We start from the raw sequence: 19,311 nt of genomic DNA on the forward strand, positions 1-19,311 counted from the left end.
AAGATGGAGCACTTGTAGCTGTTTCTGTACAGCAGGATTAAATTTGCTCTCTCAAGTTATGCTGCCAGTGAGAAGGTGGTTATATTGGTTACTACAGTTTTTGTTTAACCATCAGTGAGCTGGCTGCAATGATTAGTCCTATTTGGTAATAAAGCTTACTACACACTTACATCTACCCTCTTGCATCCTACTATGAATTGAACAGCGATAAAATACTTAGTACCTTTGTTTTTCAGTCATCTGCCACACAAAACGTGGTGATAATCTCATCGTTTCACAGTGCTAATGCAAAACACAGTATTGTGCCTGTCACAGTTCTCATTTTCACAGCTCTGACGACATGTATAAACTCACTGTGTTCTCATTGGGCGATATCATGCCTTGCGTTTTACATACACAACAAGAAGCCCGGACACATCAAACAGCCAGAGCTGCGTTTCTGCATCACATGAAGATTTAATGGGGGGGGGGGATTGTGAGCTACTAACATCGTTTTTTGATTTCATTTTAAAGCTACATCACTCGCTACAATTACAGTTGTAACTTTTTTACCACTACAGACAAACACTCTGTATCTGAACATAAACAAGCGCTTGTTGGTAAGACAAAATAAAATCTAAATAAAATAAAATAAAAAAACGAACCGAATTATCTTGTATCGTTGCTAAAATAGGAATGTTGCATGTCATGTAGACTGCAGGTATTTAAGTTGCTGATGATGATCACGTTGCACGGGTGCGTGCGGGTTTTGTTCTACTAGAATATGATCTAGCCTACACAGTGCACCAGGGCGTTGGTGTGACAGCTTACACCAAGTTGTTCACACTTCTTTTCATCATGTCTTCCAACCACTGGAGACATAAATGATGCATAGTGCCCCAGTGGACACAGCCGTATCGCAAACTGAGCAAACAATCGCACACACGCAGTATTAAAAGCACCGCCTCTCTAAATAATATTCAATAGGTTGCTCAGATTTCTCTTGCTGTTTCTCTTCCTCTCTGTTGCCCGATCGAAATGAGCAGTCGTGATACCGCTCCAACCACGCGCCAACCACGGGTGGCTCGACATGTTACCATGGAGACGGCCTCATTTTCACGGTGCTGCCGATGCAGGAAGCAAGACCCGAACTAAATAAGAGGAAAGGAAATAATGAATGAATGGCGTCTGGTGAATGGGACGAGCACGGAGAGATGAAATAATCAGACCGATCTGTACATGACCGATCTGTGCGAAGAGCTTGGAGTGTGGTAGGTTTAGAACACCAACAGTCTGCATTAAGGTTCAGCAGGCTTTTGGGAGCAAAAGAGAGACAGTTTTCAATACGAGAGACAGACATGTCATCGGCCCAGTGGCTTAAAAACAGACTGATAAGGAAGTGACAGGCAACAAACAAGCCGACAGGGTGGGGAGGTGTTCTCACTGGATCATGGATCAGACGTGTCAGGAATGACTGACTTTACTGAAGTGCGGTGATCACAGGACAAAACAATAAGTTCAACTTAAAGGTTTTACATAGATCACATTTGACAAACACAGCAAAATGAGCTGGCGACACAAATGCATGGCAAAAGTGAAAGGTGCACAATTTCCCCTGCAGGCTGGAGTCATCTGGACCTCAGATACCTGGATTTTGGTTCCCTTTTTCTTCAAAGCTTTTTTAATGTTTGCAAATACTAATGATGTATTTTGTTGATGGAGCTGAACTGATGGTAGAAACTGACAGTCCTGCATTAAATGTATACAAATATATTGAATTTCACTGTCGCTGAATTTCACTGTCGTACTATAACAGGATGCCACTGTTGCAACAAGCCAGTTTATGACATTTCTTCCCTCCCGAATATTCTACCATCAACAATCAACAATCAGCAGAACGTTACAGTGATAAGCCTGCTTGATATAAGAATCTTAATCCATTTTTCATTTACTGGTTAAAGGTATATTCTCCTTATCTGGAACAGTCTGAATACAGGAATACAGGAAATTGTGTCTTAGTGCATTTAAAAAACAAAAGGAAACAAAAAACACACACACACACACACACACACACACACACACACACACACACACACACAAACTTAAAGTCCCATCAGAATGAAGGAATGAGGAACACGTACATACTCCTTGGAAAAAAGATTGCATCAGATTACTTTCACAGGCCACATTTCTTTCTAGATGTAGTACTCACTGACAAGCAAGCACTATTAATCTGGTTTATAACGGTTCTTTAACACCCTGTTACCATCACCCAGCGAGGGGGAGTCACCCAGCCACAGGGTGATATTTCAAGCAGCTCACTCTGAGCATAAGTGGGTAGGTTTAAAAAAAAAAGAAAGAAAGAAAAAAGAAGAAAAAGAAAAGATGGATGATGCTTCTAATTAAAAATCCATGTTAAAAAAAGTCAAGTGTTTCTCACCATGGCACTGATGGTTTCCTCCCAGTCTGGTCTCTCTCTGGGATGGATGTGAGCCAGTTCAGGCACAAGGTCGTCGTCCTCCAGATGACGTCCAGGTCTCAGACCCCTGCAGCCAGACACACACAAACAGAAGCTTAGAACTCAAATGGCACACACTGGACTATCACAGTATCACTCTTAGTGTATGTATATATGTGAAAGTGCTATGCCAAATGCCTGGTATAACGATCTCAACTTCATGAAATATGAATTTATCCAGTACGAGTGAATAAATAGAATCCCAAATGTTGCTTTTCAATGCATTTAAATCTAATACATAGCTTTATTCCTTTATATTTTGCTAGGAAAATATAAAATAATACGTTTGGGATTATTGTCATACTGAAAAACAAAGACACTGCCAATCAGACGCTTTCCAGATGGTATTACATGGTGGATCAAAGTCCACTTTCTACCTTCATAATTCCATCAAATTTTGACAAGATTCCCATCACCACTGGTACGACACAGGCTGGGTTTTACGGATGGTTATAGACTCCTGTACTAGTATGCTGACCACCTCTATGCATACTAAAGACAAGTTGAACCAGAGATACTATATTTGCATTAAAATATAAAGAAATATTTTTTCAAAAAAAAACAAAACGGGGTGGGCTCAAATCTTTTGCACAGTGCTACCAGCTCTGTGGAGCATACCGAGGTGAGCTGTAATAACCGAGCACTCTTCACACTTACAGTTCTTTACGTGTCACAAGTTTTAATAAAAGAAAACTATCAATAACCAAAACCCAACTCTCTTCAATGGGGTTAATTACAATAACATTTCTTTCTATTTTTTATTTTTTATTTTTTTAAATACAAGCTCTACAACAATTACTACGTTTACAAAATTCTACTGCAGAACAGCATGTTGGGTGATGCTAGCTAGCCACATAGCATACCGGTTTGTTACATCTTCATGTATGCTCAATCACTTAGGTAAGGAAATCCCCAAAAGTTGATTCTGTTCATCTAGACGTAGCGTTTTCAGTCTTCTTCAGTCTCAGCTGACTTTCCCCAACTTTATAAACAGTACATTTGCACAAGGGCTGGCACTAGCACCACTGACGAACAATGGGCCATGACTTCAATTTCTTGGTTATTAATGCAAATTGTCATGCACTCATGTATATATCATGTATATATCTATCTATCTACTTAGCACTTTTAATTCTTATTCTCATTTTTATTTTCATGTCTATTTAAGCTTAATTTATAACAGTATTTATAACAGTATGTTTGCACTGAAGCACTGCAGCAATTTCCTAATGTTGTAAACCCGCTCAACATTTGGCAATAAAACCCTTTCTGATTCTGATGACCATTGGATCAATGGCTGAGTACCATTCACAGAGAGTTGGGGAATTGCTGCAATCATGACACTGAAAGAAATGTCCCCCTTGACTTCCCAATCAAACCAGTGTTCCTCCCTGCCCAAGATGTGTACATCCTCATCCTGGCATGAAAAGTTAGCTCTATGTTGTGCCATCCGCTTAGCCAGAGGTTGTTTGGTTCCCCCAACGTATAAATCATGGTAATCCTTCTGGCACTCTATTTTACTCTGTCTGTGCTGGCAGAGCAGATCCTTGGGGTGGACATGTTTCTCCCACTGAAAGCGCTGCGTCCAGGTACACAGAATCAACTTTTTGGGTACCAGTTTGTTTATTTGACTTCCCCATGCAGTACCATAGATCCTCCCAAACATCACATCTGTGGTGCTCTTCAGGACAGGAGCTCACTGAACTTCACTTCAAAGTTATCCTACAGACTACTATCCTAGCAACATCCAACGACCTTAGAGTCTCCCATCAGACTGTACCTTTTGCATAAGATGTAGTTTTTTTGTTTGCTTTTTTTTATTTTTTTATTATTTCCTTATGTTCTGGGTTATTTGGGTGTGTGAAGAAGTAAGTTCATATGTAAGCATGTTCAGTTTCGTATACTTTGAGATCAGTGCCTCAGGTACTAAACAAATGTATCAGTTGAATTGTTCACAACTGTGTGGAATGCCAGAAGGCAAAATACTGTATTTAGACACTAAAACGAATCACTTATTATGCTTTAATCATTTATATCCAGTAATCAAAAGGATGTGAAGCTTGGGTTTATTTTCAATAAATGTCTGGAAGTGTCATTTTAAACCTATTAAACTGCAGAACATAAAATGCTGATCCTTAAAAGAGGATTTATCACTTGTCCATGACTATAAACTTAATATGTATGGATTGCAGGGTCCAGTTCGAGGCATCTCGAATGTAACAGTCAGGAAATGAAACATGACATGAACAGTGGATAATTTGATGAGGGCAAATGAGTTTGCAATACTCTGAGAGAACAAGTTGAAGTTGATGAGACATCTGTCTGAACTGACCTTGTTTCCATAGAGCCGTCTCTCGCACACACACACACACACACACACTCTCACTCATTCACATACAAACAGTTGCCTCAAGGATGTGTTTTAACCATTGTAGACAAGAGAGGAAATTGAAAGAGGGGGAAAAAAGGCAGTTTTGGGAAGAATGGAAGATCTGCAGCAGCTGCAAGATGACAGACCGAACTAACTCTGAGACAAGATCTCTGCATTGAGATAATTGGACTTAAGGGCTCGAGACTCTGAGACGAGATATCGGAAGCCAACTTTAGCAATGACTACATCTCTTTACTCCCAAACCTTTTTACAGAATTTTTCATGTAAATTACTTCATCATTCACTCAAGGTATGATGCTTTTCTTCTGCCTGACAATTTAATGTAGAGTCAGAGATTTAAAACCAGGGCTAAGACCCACTGAACAATAAACACACTCTATACCAACTGACACATTCAACAGTCAACAAAAGTAGTGTGAAAGCATTTTATTCATTCCAACTGCAGCAAAATCCAAAACAAGGTCCTGAACATTCATCAGTACAGATATGACCTGATTCCCTGTGGGCCCGATAAAGCCAGTCAACCTAGCAAAGACCCTCGCTGAAAAGCCTGAGAGATAAAAAGCCTTGATTAGACATGACTGAACAACAGGTCAGGGAGATATAGCTGTCTGTAACTGCACTGCGCTGATTGACCTGAAGTGAGGAAACTGACTTAAACTGATTTTACTCATAATAAACCAAAGTCCTCTGGTTTATGATGCTCGACCCTGGTAAAGAAGGCCCAGCAGCGGCTGCACGTCCTCTGTGTCCTGAGGAAGAATAACCTGGAGGCCATCTCCAGATCCTCCTGTGTCAGGAAAACCAGGGTCATCACAGGTGACCCCTTGCACCCCACCTATCACCTGTTTGACCCGCTACCCTCTGGTTGGCGCCTCAGGTCAATCAGGTCCCACATTTCCAGACTCACAAACAGCTTCTTCCCCTGGGACTGTTAACAAACACTATATCCCCCCACACCCCACTCTGCCCACCCACCTCACCAAACTGAGCCATGGTCTTAGTAACCCTCATCACTCAAGCCACTCACACAGACTCCATTCAGATGAAGTCTTTTCTTTGGACTACTTCCAAGCACCATCTAATATGTGCCTCTCGCTTTATTTTGTATATATATTTTTGTTTTGTATCTACAGTGGGGCAAAAAAGTATTTAGTCAGCCACCGATTGCGCAAGTTCCCCCACCTAAAATGATGACAGAGGTCAGTAATTTGCACCAGAGGTACACTTCAACTGTGAGAGACAGAATGTGAAAAAAAAATCCATGAATCCACATGGTAGGATTTGTAAAGAATTTATTTGTAAATCAGGGTGGAAAATAAGTATTTGGTCAATAACAAAAATACAACTCAATACTTTGTAACATAACCTTTGTTGGCAATAACAGAGGTCAAACGTTTACTATAGGTCTTTACCAGGTTTGCACACACAGTAGCTGGTATTTTGGCCCATTCCTCCATGCAGATCTTCTCGAGAGCAGTGATGTTTTGGGGCTGTCGCCGAGCAACACGGACTTTCAACTCCCGCCACAGATTTTCTATGGGGTTGAGGTCTGGAGACTGGCTAGGCCACTCCAGGACTTTCAAATGCTTCTTACGGAGCCACTCCTTTGTTGCCCGGGCGGTGTGTTTTGGATCATTGTCATGTTGGAAGACCCAGCCTCGTTTCATCTTCAAAGTTCTCACTGATGGAAGGAGGTTTTGGCTCAAAATCTCACGATACATGGCCCCATTCTAGAGATGGACCGATCCGATATTACGTATCGGTATCGGTCCGATACTGACCTAAATTACTGGATCGGATATCGGAGAAAAATAAAAAATGTAATCCGATCCATTAAATATCACGAAAGCACCTCACAAAACTTGCAACACGCCGTAACTCGCCTCAGAACGTCGGAGCAGTATGCATCACGTGATAGAGCAGCTGTGGCATGCGGGACCTGTCGGTGGTCTGGATAGCATTTGGAGCTTCGCTAGCAACCTGGCATTTCATCTCCGACAAAGTTATCCCGAGAGAAGTAAAGCAAGTGTGTAAGTCCATCTCTGAATGTTTGTAAAGCATTCCCACGTTAAGCTTAACAAGCGACTGCCTCTCGCTTTCCGGCTGCTACTTCAATCGTGAAACTGCTTAAATGATCAGCTGATCGGCTTTTCTGTCGTGAGTCTCTCTTGTTTGTTTTTGGTCCACTTTGCGCCAGAAAGAGCAAACCAGCGGCTGAACAACAGCAGCACGTTTAAGCTTGATAAGCTGTTGTTACAATTTATTTAATATTACTTTCTACACCAGGATCTTTTTCTACGTAGCTGACGGCTGGTAACTGTGCAGGGGCGGATCTAGCAAAGTTTAGCCAGGGGGGCCGATAGGGCATTAACAGGGAAAAGGGGGCACAAAGACATACTTTTCTTTCTTATTCTCATTTAAAATGTCGAGCTTTTAATAAATAATTATCTGACACCCAAAGTTTTAATTTGATGTAAAATGAATAGAAGTCAATTACTGTATATAGTGACTATTAAGTCTAATATACCCTAGTAAGCTATAGTACATTTTCCTTTGGGAAGGTACCATCTGTGCAGTCTGCAATTTTGTTGAAGAAAGATGTTGAATCTATTTAATATTTCTTGAAAAATAATTGATTTCTGTGCATTTTTTTTCACACTGCATCAAATTAAGGTTGATTACGTTGATTAAGCATCATGAGGTGGAGCGTGAGGGGTGGTTCCCTATTTTTTATTTATTTATTTTTGTTGTTGCTGGGAGTTGGAACCCTATTAGTTAGGTTGCTTAATATTTACGCTAAGTACTCTTTAAAATACCAGAACAGGGAGGATGGTGTAGGTCTAAGTTTATTAGATTGATCAGTATTGCTGAACTATGAAATATTTTTTTTGTATACAGGTATAACAGAATAGCTTTAGTGTAGTTGTTGTTTTAAACTTGAGTATGAACTTGCAGACTTGCAAAATGCAGCAAGATATTTTAAAAAACAGTTTTGTTGATTAAAAAACACTATATCGGATTCATATCGGTATCGGCAGATATCCAAATTTATGATATCGGTATCGGTATCGGACATAAAAAAGTGGTATCGTGCCATCTCTACCCCATTCATTCTGTCCTTAACACGGATCAGTCGTCCTGTCCCCTTGGCAGAAAAACAGCCCCATAGCATGATGTTTCCACCCCCATGCTTCACAGTAGGTATGGTGTTCTTGGGATGCAACTCAGTATTCTTCTTCCTCCAAACACGACGAGTTGAGTTTATACCAAAAAGTTCTACTTTGGTTTCATCTGACCACATGACATTCTCCCAATCCTCTGCTGTATCATCCATGTGCTCTCTGGCAAACTTCAGACGGGCCTGGACATGCACTGGCTTCAGCAGCGGAACACGTCTGGCACTGCGGGATTTGATTCCCTGCCGTTGTAGTGTGTTACTGATGGTGACCTTTGTTACTTTGGTCCCAGCTCTCTGCAGGTCATTCACCAGGTCCCCCCGTGTGGTTCTGGGATCTTTGCTCACCGTTCTCATGATCATTTTGACCCCACGGGATGAGATCTTGCGTGGAGCCCCAGATCGAGGGAGATTATCAGTGGTCTTGTATGTCTTCTATTTTCTGATGATTGCTCCCACAGTTGATTTTTTCACACCAAGCTGCTTGCCTATTGTAGATTCACTCTTCCCAGTCTGGTGCAGGTCTACAATACTTTTCCTGGTGTCCTTCGAAAGCTCTTTGGTCTTGGCCATGGCGGCGTTTGGAGTCTGACTGTTTGAGGCTGTGGACAGGTGTCTTTTATACAGATGATGAGTTCAAACAGGTGCCATTCATACAGGTAACGAGTGGGGGACAGAAAAGCTTCTTACAGAAGACGTTACAGGTCTGTGAGAGCCAGAGATTTTCCTTGTTTGAGGTGACCAAATACTTATTTTCCACCCTAATTTACGAATAAATTCTTTACAAATCCTACCATGTGGATTCATGGATTTTTTTTTCACATTCTGTCTCTCACAGTTGAAGTGTACCTCTGGTGCAAATTACTGACCTCTGTCATCATTTTAAGTGGGGGAACTTGCACAATCGGTGGCTGGCTAAATACTTTTTTGCCCCACTGTATATCCCTCTTCATTGTATTAATTTCTCCTGTTTGCTAATTATTCTTGCTGTTTGCTACTTATATTACACTCAACAAAAATATAAACGCAACACCTTTGTTACTGCTCCCATTCCCCATGGGATGGACGTAGAGACCTAAAATTCATTCCAGATACACAATATAACCATCCCTCCCAAACAGTGGTCACAAATCAGTCCAAATGTGTGGTAGTGGGCACATCTGCTATATTGAGATAATCCATCCCACCTCACAGGTGTGCCACATCAGGATGCTGATCTGACATCATGAGTAGTGCACAGGTGTACCTCAGACTGCCCACAACAAAAGGCCACCCTGGAATGTGCAGTTTTTTGCGCTATTGGGGGTCTGGGGACCCAGAACCGGTCAGTATCTGGTGTGACCACCATTTGCCTCATGCAGTGCAACACATCGTCGCATGGAGTCTATCAGATTGTCAATTGTGGCCTGTGGAATGTTGGTCCACTCCACTTCAATGGCTGTGCGAGGTTGTTGGATATTCGTGGGAACTGGTACACGCTGTCGTATACGCCGGTCAAGCACATCCCGAACATGCTCAATGGGTGACATGTCCGGTGAGTATGCTGGCCATGCAAGAACTGGGACATTCTCAGCTGCCATCTGCCCTGAACAATGTGAACCATGATTCATCCGTGAAGCGCACACCTCTCCAACGTGCCAGACGCCATCGAATGTGAGCATTTGCCCACACAAGTCTGTTACGGCAACGAGCTGGAGTCAGGTCAAGACCCCGATGAGGACGACGGGCATGCAGTTGAGCGTCCCTGAGACGGTTTCTGACAGTTTGTGCAGAAATTGTTTGGTTGTGCAAACCAATTGTTCCAGCAGCTGTCTGGGTGGCTGGTCTCAGACGATCTTGGAGGTGAACCTGCTGGATGTGGAGGTCCTGGGCTGGTGTGGTTACACGAGGTCTGCGGTTGTGAGGCCGGTTGGATGTGCTGCCATATTCTCTGAAACGCCTGTGGAGACGGCTTATGGTTGAGAAATGAACATTCAATGCACGGGCGACAGATCTGGTTGACATTCCTGCTGTCAGCATGCCAATTGCACGCTCCCTCATTGCTTGTGGCATCTGTGGCATTTTGCTGTGAGACAAAACTGCACATTCCAGGGTGGCCTTTTGTTGTGGGCAGTCTGAGGTACACCTGTGCACTACTCATGATGTCAGATCAGCATCCTGATGTGGCACACCTGTGAGGTGGGATGGATTATCTCAATATAGCAGATGTGCCCACTACCACACATTTGGACTGATTTGTGACCACTGTTTGGGAGGGATGGTTATATTGTGTATCTGGAATGAATTTTAGGTCTCTACGTCCATCCCATGGGGAATGGGAGCAGTAACAAAGGTGTTGCGTTTATATTTTTGTTGAGTGTATATTCCAGCATTGATAGTGTGGAGCACCCACAGTTTCGTTATGCATGTACAATGACAATAAAGGCCTATTCTACTCTATTCTATTTTATTTCAGGCGTTTTGCATTTGACTCATTATGCATTATTCAATATACTAGGTTGATAAATTTAAGAGAGGCTACTGGAACAGAACCAGCAGAAAGTATTATGGCTTTTATTTATTGGCAAAATGCCGCGTTCTCCTTGATGGAGAGTCTAATAAAGCTACTCCATGACTCAGTGATGTCACGTCCTCCTTTAATGCAAGATTAAATATTTAGTGAGAGGTAATTCTGGAAAGTTCTAAAATAAAGGGAAATCCCTTTGAATGTTCTTCAGCTCTTTAATCTCCATCCTCCAGTCGGGCCTCCCAGTCAGCGGAGCTTCTTTCCTTCCATACTAACCAAATCCAACTAACATTTGTTCTACTGGAGACACTAGAGCGCTGTGCCCAAACACACTGCTGTGACAGTTCTCTTCTAAAGAGTGCTGAATCTGAACCAGAGCCATCGAGAGCTTTGGTTGGATTGTGTAAAAGTGTTTGATAAAGTTATGGAGGGAAGGTATAATCCATTTGTCATGGCAACGAAAAGTATCATGCTAGCTCATCGTACATGTGCTGTTAAAAGTGTCTTAGTCTGAAAGTATGTGAGTGCACATAGCAGATGTGTCCACACATCATTCTTGGAAAGAAATATTTTATTTAAAAAAAAATGTGATTACAAACAAATCAGTTTGCATGAAATGTTTCATCCCACAAACAACCAATACTGGATGTTCTTGGGTGGTGATGAGAGAATATGGATATATTGGATTAGATTTAAAAATAAAAATAGAGTGTGAGACACTGTTTATACATTACAGCAGCATTCCCATGTATACTGGACACATCAATCCAATACCAAAGTATCTCTGACAGGCCAGTATTATCTGGGCTCTTCCCTGACTTCAGTTATTTATCCTGAAAGTCAGCTCGCTGGCCACACGGTAAATGATATGAAATAACTTGTGAGAAGGCCTTCAGAATTTTTTGACTACTGTCGCACAGCCTGAGCATGATGACAAGCTTTGAGCAGCACTTATCAGGGAAGGCTGAGGAACTACTGACAAAGTGTGAAGCACTTTGAGACACCACAGAAAGGCCAACCGTTTTAGTGCATTTTATTCGCCCAGTGCCACCTTTTCTGTTCAAAAGTGAAGTGAAATCACAGACTTCTCAGAATGCCTCCGAGTTTGCATGTAAAAAGAAAGAGACTGCCCTCCACAGCTTCTCTGTCAAACATTCTTATAAGACTGCAGCCAGAAAAGCTTGCTCATCTTGAACAGCGCTCGTCTCTGCTTTCCTGCCTACCTTCTTCCCAGCCACAAAAACAGATAAGAGGAGAAACTGACAGAAAACTTCCCTCTGCTAAGCTCCCGGCCTGCTGAGTCAAATCTTTCTCTCTCCAATTGTGTAAGATCAAATGCAACGAACTCCACATACGAGACTGTGTGAAAGTTTCAGTCTTGACTAGTTTTCCAGCATTTCCATCAGCATCACAATTTTACGCCACGAAAAGCAACAGCAGCTTGTTTTTTGCTCTGAAAATGAAAGCCATGAATCTCTCCCCACATTTATCCTGAACCTCAACTTTCTCATTTCTCCTCTATTAGGCTGCCTCAGTACTGGAGCCACTGAATGTCTGACTCAACATGTCCTCAGCCACGAACAGAAATCCTGTGGTTTTTCATGCATTTTTAGGTCCGTCTGGTGCAGGTCTCACCCTTCAAATGAAGATACTAGTTTGAAGATAAAGAGGACGCTCCATTGGAGACTATGACAGCTACCACAGGGCAGGCTACTCCCTAGACACAGAGATAGCAGTCACAACCACACATGTGGTCATTTTAACCTAACCCAACGGCGCATGTTGTTGGACTAATGGCGTAAACCGGAGAATCCGTAGAGAACCCGTGCAAACACAGGGACAACACGCAAACGCCACAGAAAGGCCCCAGCCAGATGGTGGATACAAACCCAGACCTCGCTGTCAGGAAATGCTGTGCTGCCCTCGTTAACCAAGTCCTGTGGACAAATACCATAAACTGTATTTAAAAGATGGATGTGGCTCCTGGGCCTGAAAAGTGAAGCCAACGTGGAAGCATGGGGCAGCTCTGCAAAAAGTCCATTTGCATAAAGATCTACTGTTCAGCAAATTAACTACAAGCTCAGTAAACCCTTTCCTGATGAGTCTCAATTGCTATTTTCAAGTCTTATGAATATAACGTGAGGATCGTGTTGTGCATAGTGGTCTCACTAGAATAACAGAGGATAAAGCAGGGTTTGCTTTGGGGAGGTGCTACCTTGAGATTAGCCTACAGTACGTCTCTGTTAGTCAGACACACCGTTCATTTATCGCGTCCAGCGCCAAGACAGAAACACCAAAAACATTTACCAACACCTGCACTTCACTAAACTGTGGCTACATCTATAGTTTGTATTTTAAACATTGTGCTATAAAATGGGAGTCTAGCCCACTATCATCATGCTTTTCCTTTTTCCCCAGAGGTTTGAAAAGGACAATAAAACAACTGTGGAAAAGAAAATGGTTACACCACTAATAAACAATCTGAGCCATTACTGAAGCAGACTTTGCAATTAGCAAAACTAATCAGGCCAGGCTGTGCAGACACAAGCCACCAGTATGTACATTACAGGGTTGGCTGAATAGTTATTAGAGGGCTGTGGCTGTAACACCAGAGCAATAAGTGTCATCTTCAAGTTATTTGAAGAGACCAAAACGTGAAGATATTTTGTTTACCATCGCATAACAAACAGAATACCCCCTAATACTCATTAATGAAAAACTAAGACTATGTAAATTCTATGATTGTATAACCAATAAATATAATTGATTAATGAGTGACACGCGTCAAAGAAGACAAAAGAACAAATCTGTGAAGCCAGATCTGATGTAAGGAACGACAAATAAAACACTTAAATCCTGTCATGGTGTCAGTGAGTTTTCCTCAGACTGATTGTGGCTTTTTCCTATCATAGCGTCGTCTCTCTGTGTAATCCCAGACTGACTGATTGACTGTGATGGTTGGTTATGACGACGACAACTGGACGCTGTGGGGACACCATCTGTTGTTCTTCTTTTGGCTGGAGTGAATGCTTATGACTGAATGTTTAGGCTTGTTCTCCTGCTGTGAAATGAATTTGAGATGCTTCCATTACAGTTCTGTAGTACCTTTGGGACTTGGGGTCAACTAAACTTTGAGAGTAATTTCCATATTGATCTGAGAGTCACTCACAAAGAATGAGTCCAGAACAGCATTTGAAAGCATGAATAAAAATATTCATGCATACAAGACGGAAATCACTCACTTGACGAGCAGTAATTTGCAAATGAAGGCGAGTCTAAAGGTAAACGGCACAAAGTCAGAGATGAGACATGAATAAATACAGACAAAGCACAACAACAACTAGTAATGCCAGTTTGGGTGGCTCTGATCACTATTTATGAGAGCAACTCTTAAGAGCATAAACATGTTTTCTGTACTGAACTGAACACACATGGATACATGCCACTTTTAGAACTGCCAATATTACCCTCCAGAGAATATCATGGCACTGGTTTGGTGAAAGAGATATCCAGCAAATAGCAAATGGGGGCTGCAGGGAGTATACTGCCTCATGTTCGGCCTCACAAGAATTAAGTGAATTTGTTTAGTTTAAATTGATATTTCAAGTCAATAATTTATCCACAAGGAATAAGCTAGTGAATCAGCACGTCCAGAACTGAAAGAAAGCAGTTTATTGCACTGACGGTGACAGTTGTTTCTTTCGGTTCCTTCCATGACTTTGTGTTTTAAAAGTGTGCAATTTAAAAACTCAGCCAACTTCATCGCTATTACAGACAGACTTGCTAGGACACTGATTAGTCTGTGAATCAACATACTGTACTTTAACGTGAGAAGCAGCTGGGCAGGGCCTGGCTATCCAATATAACATAACCAGCTTCTAGGAGCTGCCTCTGGCTCCAGAAATTTTTATGTGAAATTCGAGCTCGGTTTCGGGACATTCAATCACTGAAAGGGAATGAATGAAAACAACGGTGGGGAACTGAAACTGGTTCCACCTCCGTGACGCAGAGAGACTTCCTAAGCCTTTGGGCTAATTACCATCAAAAAGGAAGCGAAAGGTTTTAACTCTCTGCAATTTCTATTTCTTTATGTTTTATATACAGTGGAATGTTTTCTCTGGCAAGAGGCATAAATGAGTCTATATCATCTTTGGTACTGGAACAGTATTCACATTTCAGATATTCAGACGTATAAAAGGCTTAGGAAGTCTCTCCCTCACAGAGGTGGAACTAGTTTTAGTTCCCCACTGTTGTTTTAATACATTTCCTTTCAGTGATTGAATATCCCGAAACCGAGCTGAAATTTCACTAAAAACCGCACGCACGCACGCACGCACGCACGCACGCACGCACGCACGCACACACGCACACACGCACACACACACACACACACACAGCCAAAAAAGAAAAGAAACACATTTTAATCTGAGTATAGCATCACGTTAACTTGCAGGATATTGTCCTGGGCAGCCGAGTAGCAGAGGGTGTTGTTAATCATTTTCAGCTGCTTTGGTGTTAACAAAATTAGCAACAGGTGCTCTGCAGAGGCAACAGTGGTACAACCCCGGGAAACAGCAGTGGCTTTACAGGTGGAGGCCACTGACACTTTTCCCTACTCACATTTTCTGTTGTTTACAAGCTAGGGTCAATGTCATAACTGACAGCATGAGGCGATATCTAACCCTACAGAGGTTGCACAGGTAGTCCGATTCCTCCTGAAGAGCTCCAGAAGAGCTGGACAGGGCTGAAGAAGGTCCCTAACCCATCATCAGGACTGCTTCTTTGTGCAAGGTGGAAAAGGATGAGCACTGCCAGAGCTCTAAAAAAAAAAAAATACCACCCTCCCAACCAGACTGGCCACCCCAGGTGCCACCCCGAAGCTAAAACAATAAAATTCAATCAAATATCAAATGGACGGTTATGTTTTCACAGTGAAGCTCAGATATCCGAGTGTAAGTGAATGCAGCATCGGCTTTTGCACTATGAGCATCACGTTAGCAAAGGTAGGAGAGCCAAGCGCGAAAGAGGCACCGCAGGAAACAATTTTTCGGCGAAAGAAAATGAGGAGAGAATAAATGTCCCGGTAAGTAATATTAAGTTTGTTGAGTTTAGTAAACTTCGGTGAAATTAGAATACCAAAAAAATAACACTTAAAGAATTATTGCAACCGTCGGGTATTTCAGACAGTAGGCTACAGGGGGGAGCTAGCATAAGAGTTACGAGTTATACGATATAATCCAAGTCGTAACATTGCTGTGTGGAGCTGCAGATTTGGTTGCAGGTTAACACAGCTGGACTGGCCATTGGGCATTTGCCGGTAGGCCGATGTGTAAATATAACTCAGTTGTTTGGTGAATGAAACCTGAAAGCACATGCTTTAAAAACAAAGGGTTGCGTCCTATTCAAGACAGATGAAGGTATGGCCTCCTGACATTTATATGACTAACTCTGCATTCGCCTTAGGTGAACAGAGCTATCAGAATCTCACAGTTCTATCATGAAGCACATCATATCATTGCCTGAATGTGATCACCATAAAGCCTCTGAAGTGAGATCTCTGGGATTCTGACAACTCCGGTGCGGAGCTGTGAAACTGAAGCACAGAACCCTTGCATCTCACGACTACCATGATTACATCATATTACACCTTTTTCAATACCGGTGAAGACGTTGCTGGGTTCAGTGCCGAAATGCCCAACAATCAGTGTTATCATTCAGCTTCATCATTAAAACCATGTTTGATTATCACACTTTTAATCAGTCATGTAGACACTGCTGTAGCGCCACCAAAGCCTGACAACTATGCAGGCAACACAGTAACATTTGTTTGTTTTGTGTCTACGAAAAAATGGCAGAACTCGGTACTCGTGGTGCTCTCTGGAGATTTTTCAGCTTCATGAGAGGACAAAAATCTGCATTTTGGTTGATTTTGGATTTGACAAGAATGCTAAGAGGCAGCACAGTGATGTGGTGCTTAGCAGTGGCACCTCACTGTGAGCGGGGGCTTTCCCGTATGGGGTCAGCAAGTCTCCCTGTGTGTTTTCTCCAGGTAACCTGGCTTCCTCCCACAGTCCAAAGACATGCAGGTGATCAGTTCATAATGTGGGAACTCAGAGACATTATTAATGTTCTGTCAGTAGATGTTACAATGACAGTTGTAAACGTGTTGGGGGCTAGAAAACAGATGATAGCCGTGTTAACCAGCACTCATCTACACTACTTTGATCTCTTTTTGTTTTGCTTTGTTTTTTTAAACAACAAAGCAGCTGGACATCAGCTTCATCAGATCAAACTGAAATATAAGCAAGCATCCAAAGCAGGGTGTAACCGCATTCTGCACCGGGGATGTTGATACCGACATGGAAAAAAACCTGCAAGCACAGCTAACATCAGCCAGCAAACTAAACTGACTTTTTGTGCTTGCAATGTTATACATGGAGCAAAGCACCTCACATATCAGCAACTACTGAGGAAATGTATTAGTGGTTTCACACAGCTCCAAAATGGATTTGGATTTTGAGGTGAATTTGTTTGGCCAATTCCTGACTTCGTCCATTTATAATTTGCTCCGTTTAAAACATTTTATAGGTTTTCTGTCTCAGAAAGAAGAAAAAAAGTCCACTAGTTTTTTTTTCTCTTGGTTTAACAACTAACAACGTGGTTTTCAGGGGTATCAGTTTGCATTTCTTCTGCTACTGCATATAACAGGTTCCACAGGTGTCATTTTCCTCCCTTATTTTAGATTCCCATCTAACTCCAAGTTAAACAGGATTCCCAAGGTTCCAAAAGCAAAGTTAAATACATTTCATGTTGCAAATAGTTTGATGCACTCTGGTTTTTCATTTTAACTCTTGCATCACCTCACGTCTTGGTCACAAAGAACATCCTGATAATGTACAATAACTAAAATTCTAGATATTAAGTTAATAAGACCAGACCATTTTTTATAAAGTTTTGATACTTATAATTTTGGGTTGGATAATCCATGGAGCATCAACTGGAAACTAACGTGCCTGACAAAAAACCTCAATTGGAAAAATGGCATGTTCTATTCAGGGCATCAATACGTGAAAATTCAATCGAAAACTGGGCTTTTTTCTCTGACCGGCTATGAAATATCAATAATAACAATAATAATAATAAAATGTTCTTTTGAGCAGATCAAAAGTAAAGTCTGATGCATGTCATTTCCCATTTAAAAGGAAAAAATCTGGGAAAGCAAAGAGCAGCAATAAATGGATAGAAAGACAGCAAACAGGGTGGAATCCATCAGTAGGCAGCGCACAGGATTTCAACCTTATGCATGTTTTGGATCTCATCCACAGGCTGGAAGTCTCTCCAGTCAGCCAGCAGTTTAGCTGCCATCCCAGTGAGGCAGTTTATCTGTCCTACATATGGCATCACAGACGGGACTTCCATCCACATATTTCTACCAGTTACTAATGAACTGTTTTCATCCTATGAAGGGGAAGCTCTGATCCGGCATGTTGTTGTGCTCCAGCTGTACTTTTAAACAGCACTACAGGGTCAGCAGCTATCAATGCTCAACTGAAATATGTCTTGATGGCTCCATAAATATTTCTCTGCTATTGATTAAGTATATCTGTTGCTCAGCAAAAACTGGGCATGGAATAAATGCTCGACTGTAATAACCATTAACCAACCATTAAAGAGTAGCGTGGCTGCTGGGCAGCATATATTATTAAAAATCTAAGATACGTATGTGGATATATACGAATATATATGAATAATGATGCTGTTGGGTCAGATATGAACTTTGCGATAAGTGGCACACTTTGTAATTTTTATTACAATATTATTATTTATGTTAAATTCAGAGGTGGACATGCTGATTTCAAGGTCCAAACATTCTCCTTTCAGAGAACAGAATTTATGGTTTCATCAATTATGGGATGCTGTTCAGGTCCTGAAGCGGCCCCAGAATATTACACTACCACAACCATGTTTGACTGGTGGTGTGCTGTTCAGTTTATGAAATGCTGTGTTAGTTTTATGACAGATGTAATGAAATGCAAACCTTTAAAAAGTCTTGTGGATCATTAAGATGTTTTTTGGTAAAAGTGAGATGATCCTGTTAGTCCAGCAGTGGCTTTCTCCCTTGGATACCATTTTTTTCCATTCTCTTTCTTGCTGTTGAGTCATGAACACTGACTGTTGACAAGGTAAAAGAGGTCTGGGACAAGTGAGGGGGTAACTACTTTTTCCAGAAAAAGCCAGGTAGGTTGGACAGCTTATTTCTCTTAATAAATGTAATCATAATTTAAAAAGTGCATTTTCCTGGGTTATTGCTGACTAGTGACTAAGGACTAAAAGATTTTAAATCTCCAAGCACCAGTGATTGGGTCCTTGTACCTTTGTGCTCATTAGTGTGAGAGAGTTGAGGGGCTTTGGCGTCATGTAGATCAGCGGTCCCCAACCCCCGGGCCTCGGACCGGTACCGGTCCGTGAGTCGTTTGGTACCGGGCCGCGAGAGTTGAGGCTCAAGCGTGAAATGTCTGGTTTTCAGGGTTTTTATCGGTTTTCAGCGTTATTTTGTTATCGTTTTTATCGTTAACTCTGTTTTCCTGGGTCTTTTCACGTGTGTTATGAATAAATCTTCTTTTTTTCGGTACCGGTACTAGTTTTATTTTGTTGTATTTATCCGCGACACCTTAAAGGCCGGTCCGTGAAAATAATTGATTGATTGATTGATTGGTAATTTATTTCAACATGTGAAC

General features: G+C 41.7%; 1 protein-coding gene across 2 annotated transcripts in view; it reads right to left on the bottom strand.

Annotated features, from left to right (window-relative positions):
• arhgap32b (Rho GTPase activating protein 32b) overlaps positions 1-19,311 on the bottom strand; it is a 132,306-nt gene that overhangs the window by 60,644 nt on the left and 52,351 nt on the right. For both annotated transcript variants that reach the window (XM_085469546.1, XM_085469544.1), the window contains exon 3: positions 2,420-2,525. In XM_085469546.1, the coding sequence (XP_085325672.1) occupies positions 2,420-2,525 (106 nt within the window). The remainder of the gene's footprint in view (positions 1-2,419; positions 2,526-19,311) is intronic.

Source organism: Copadichromis virginalis, linkage group LG10 (assembly GCF_057382275.1).
Source record: "Copadichromis virginalis isolate Kocher_CV1m ecotype Utaka linkage group LG10, C_Virginalis_male_GT1.1, whole genome shotgun sequence".
NCBI lineage: Eukaryota > Metazoa > Chordata > Actinopteri > Cichliformes > Cichlidae > Copadichromis > Copadichromis virginalis.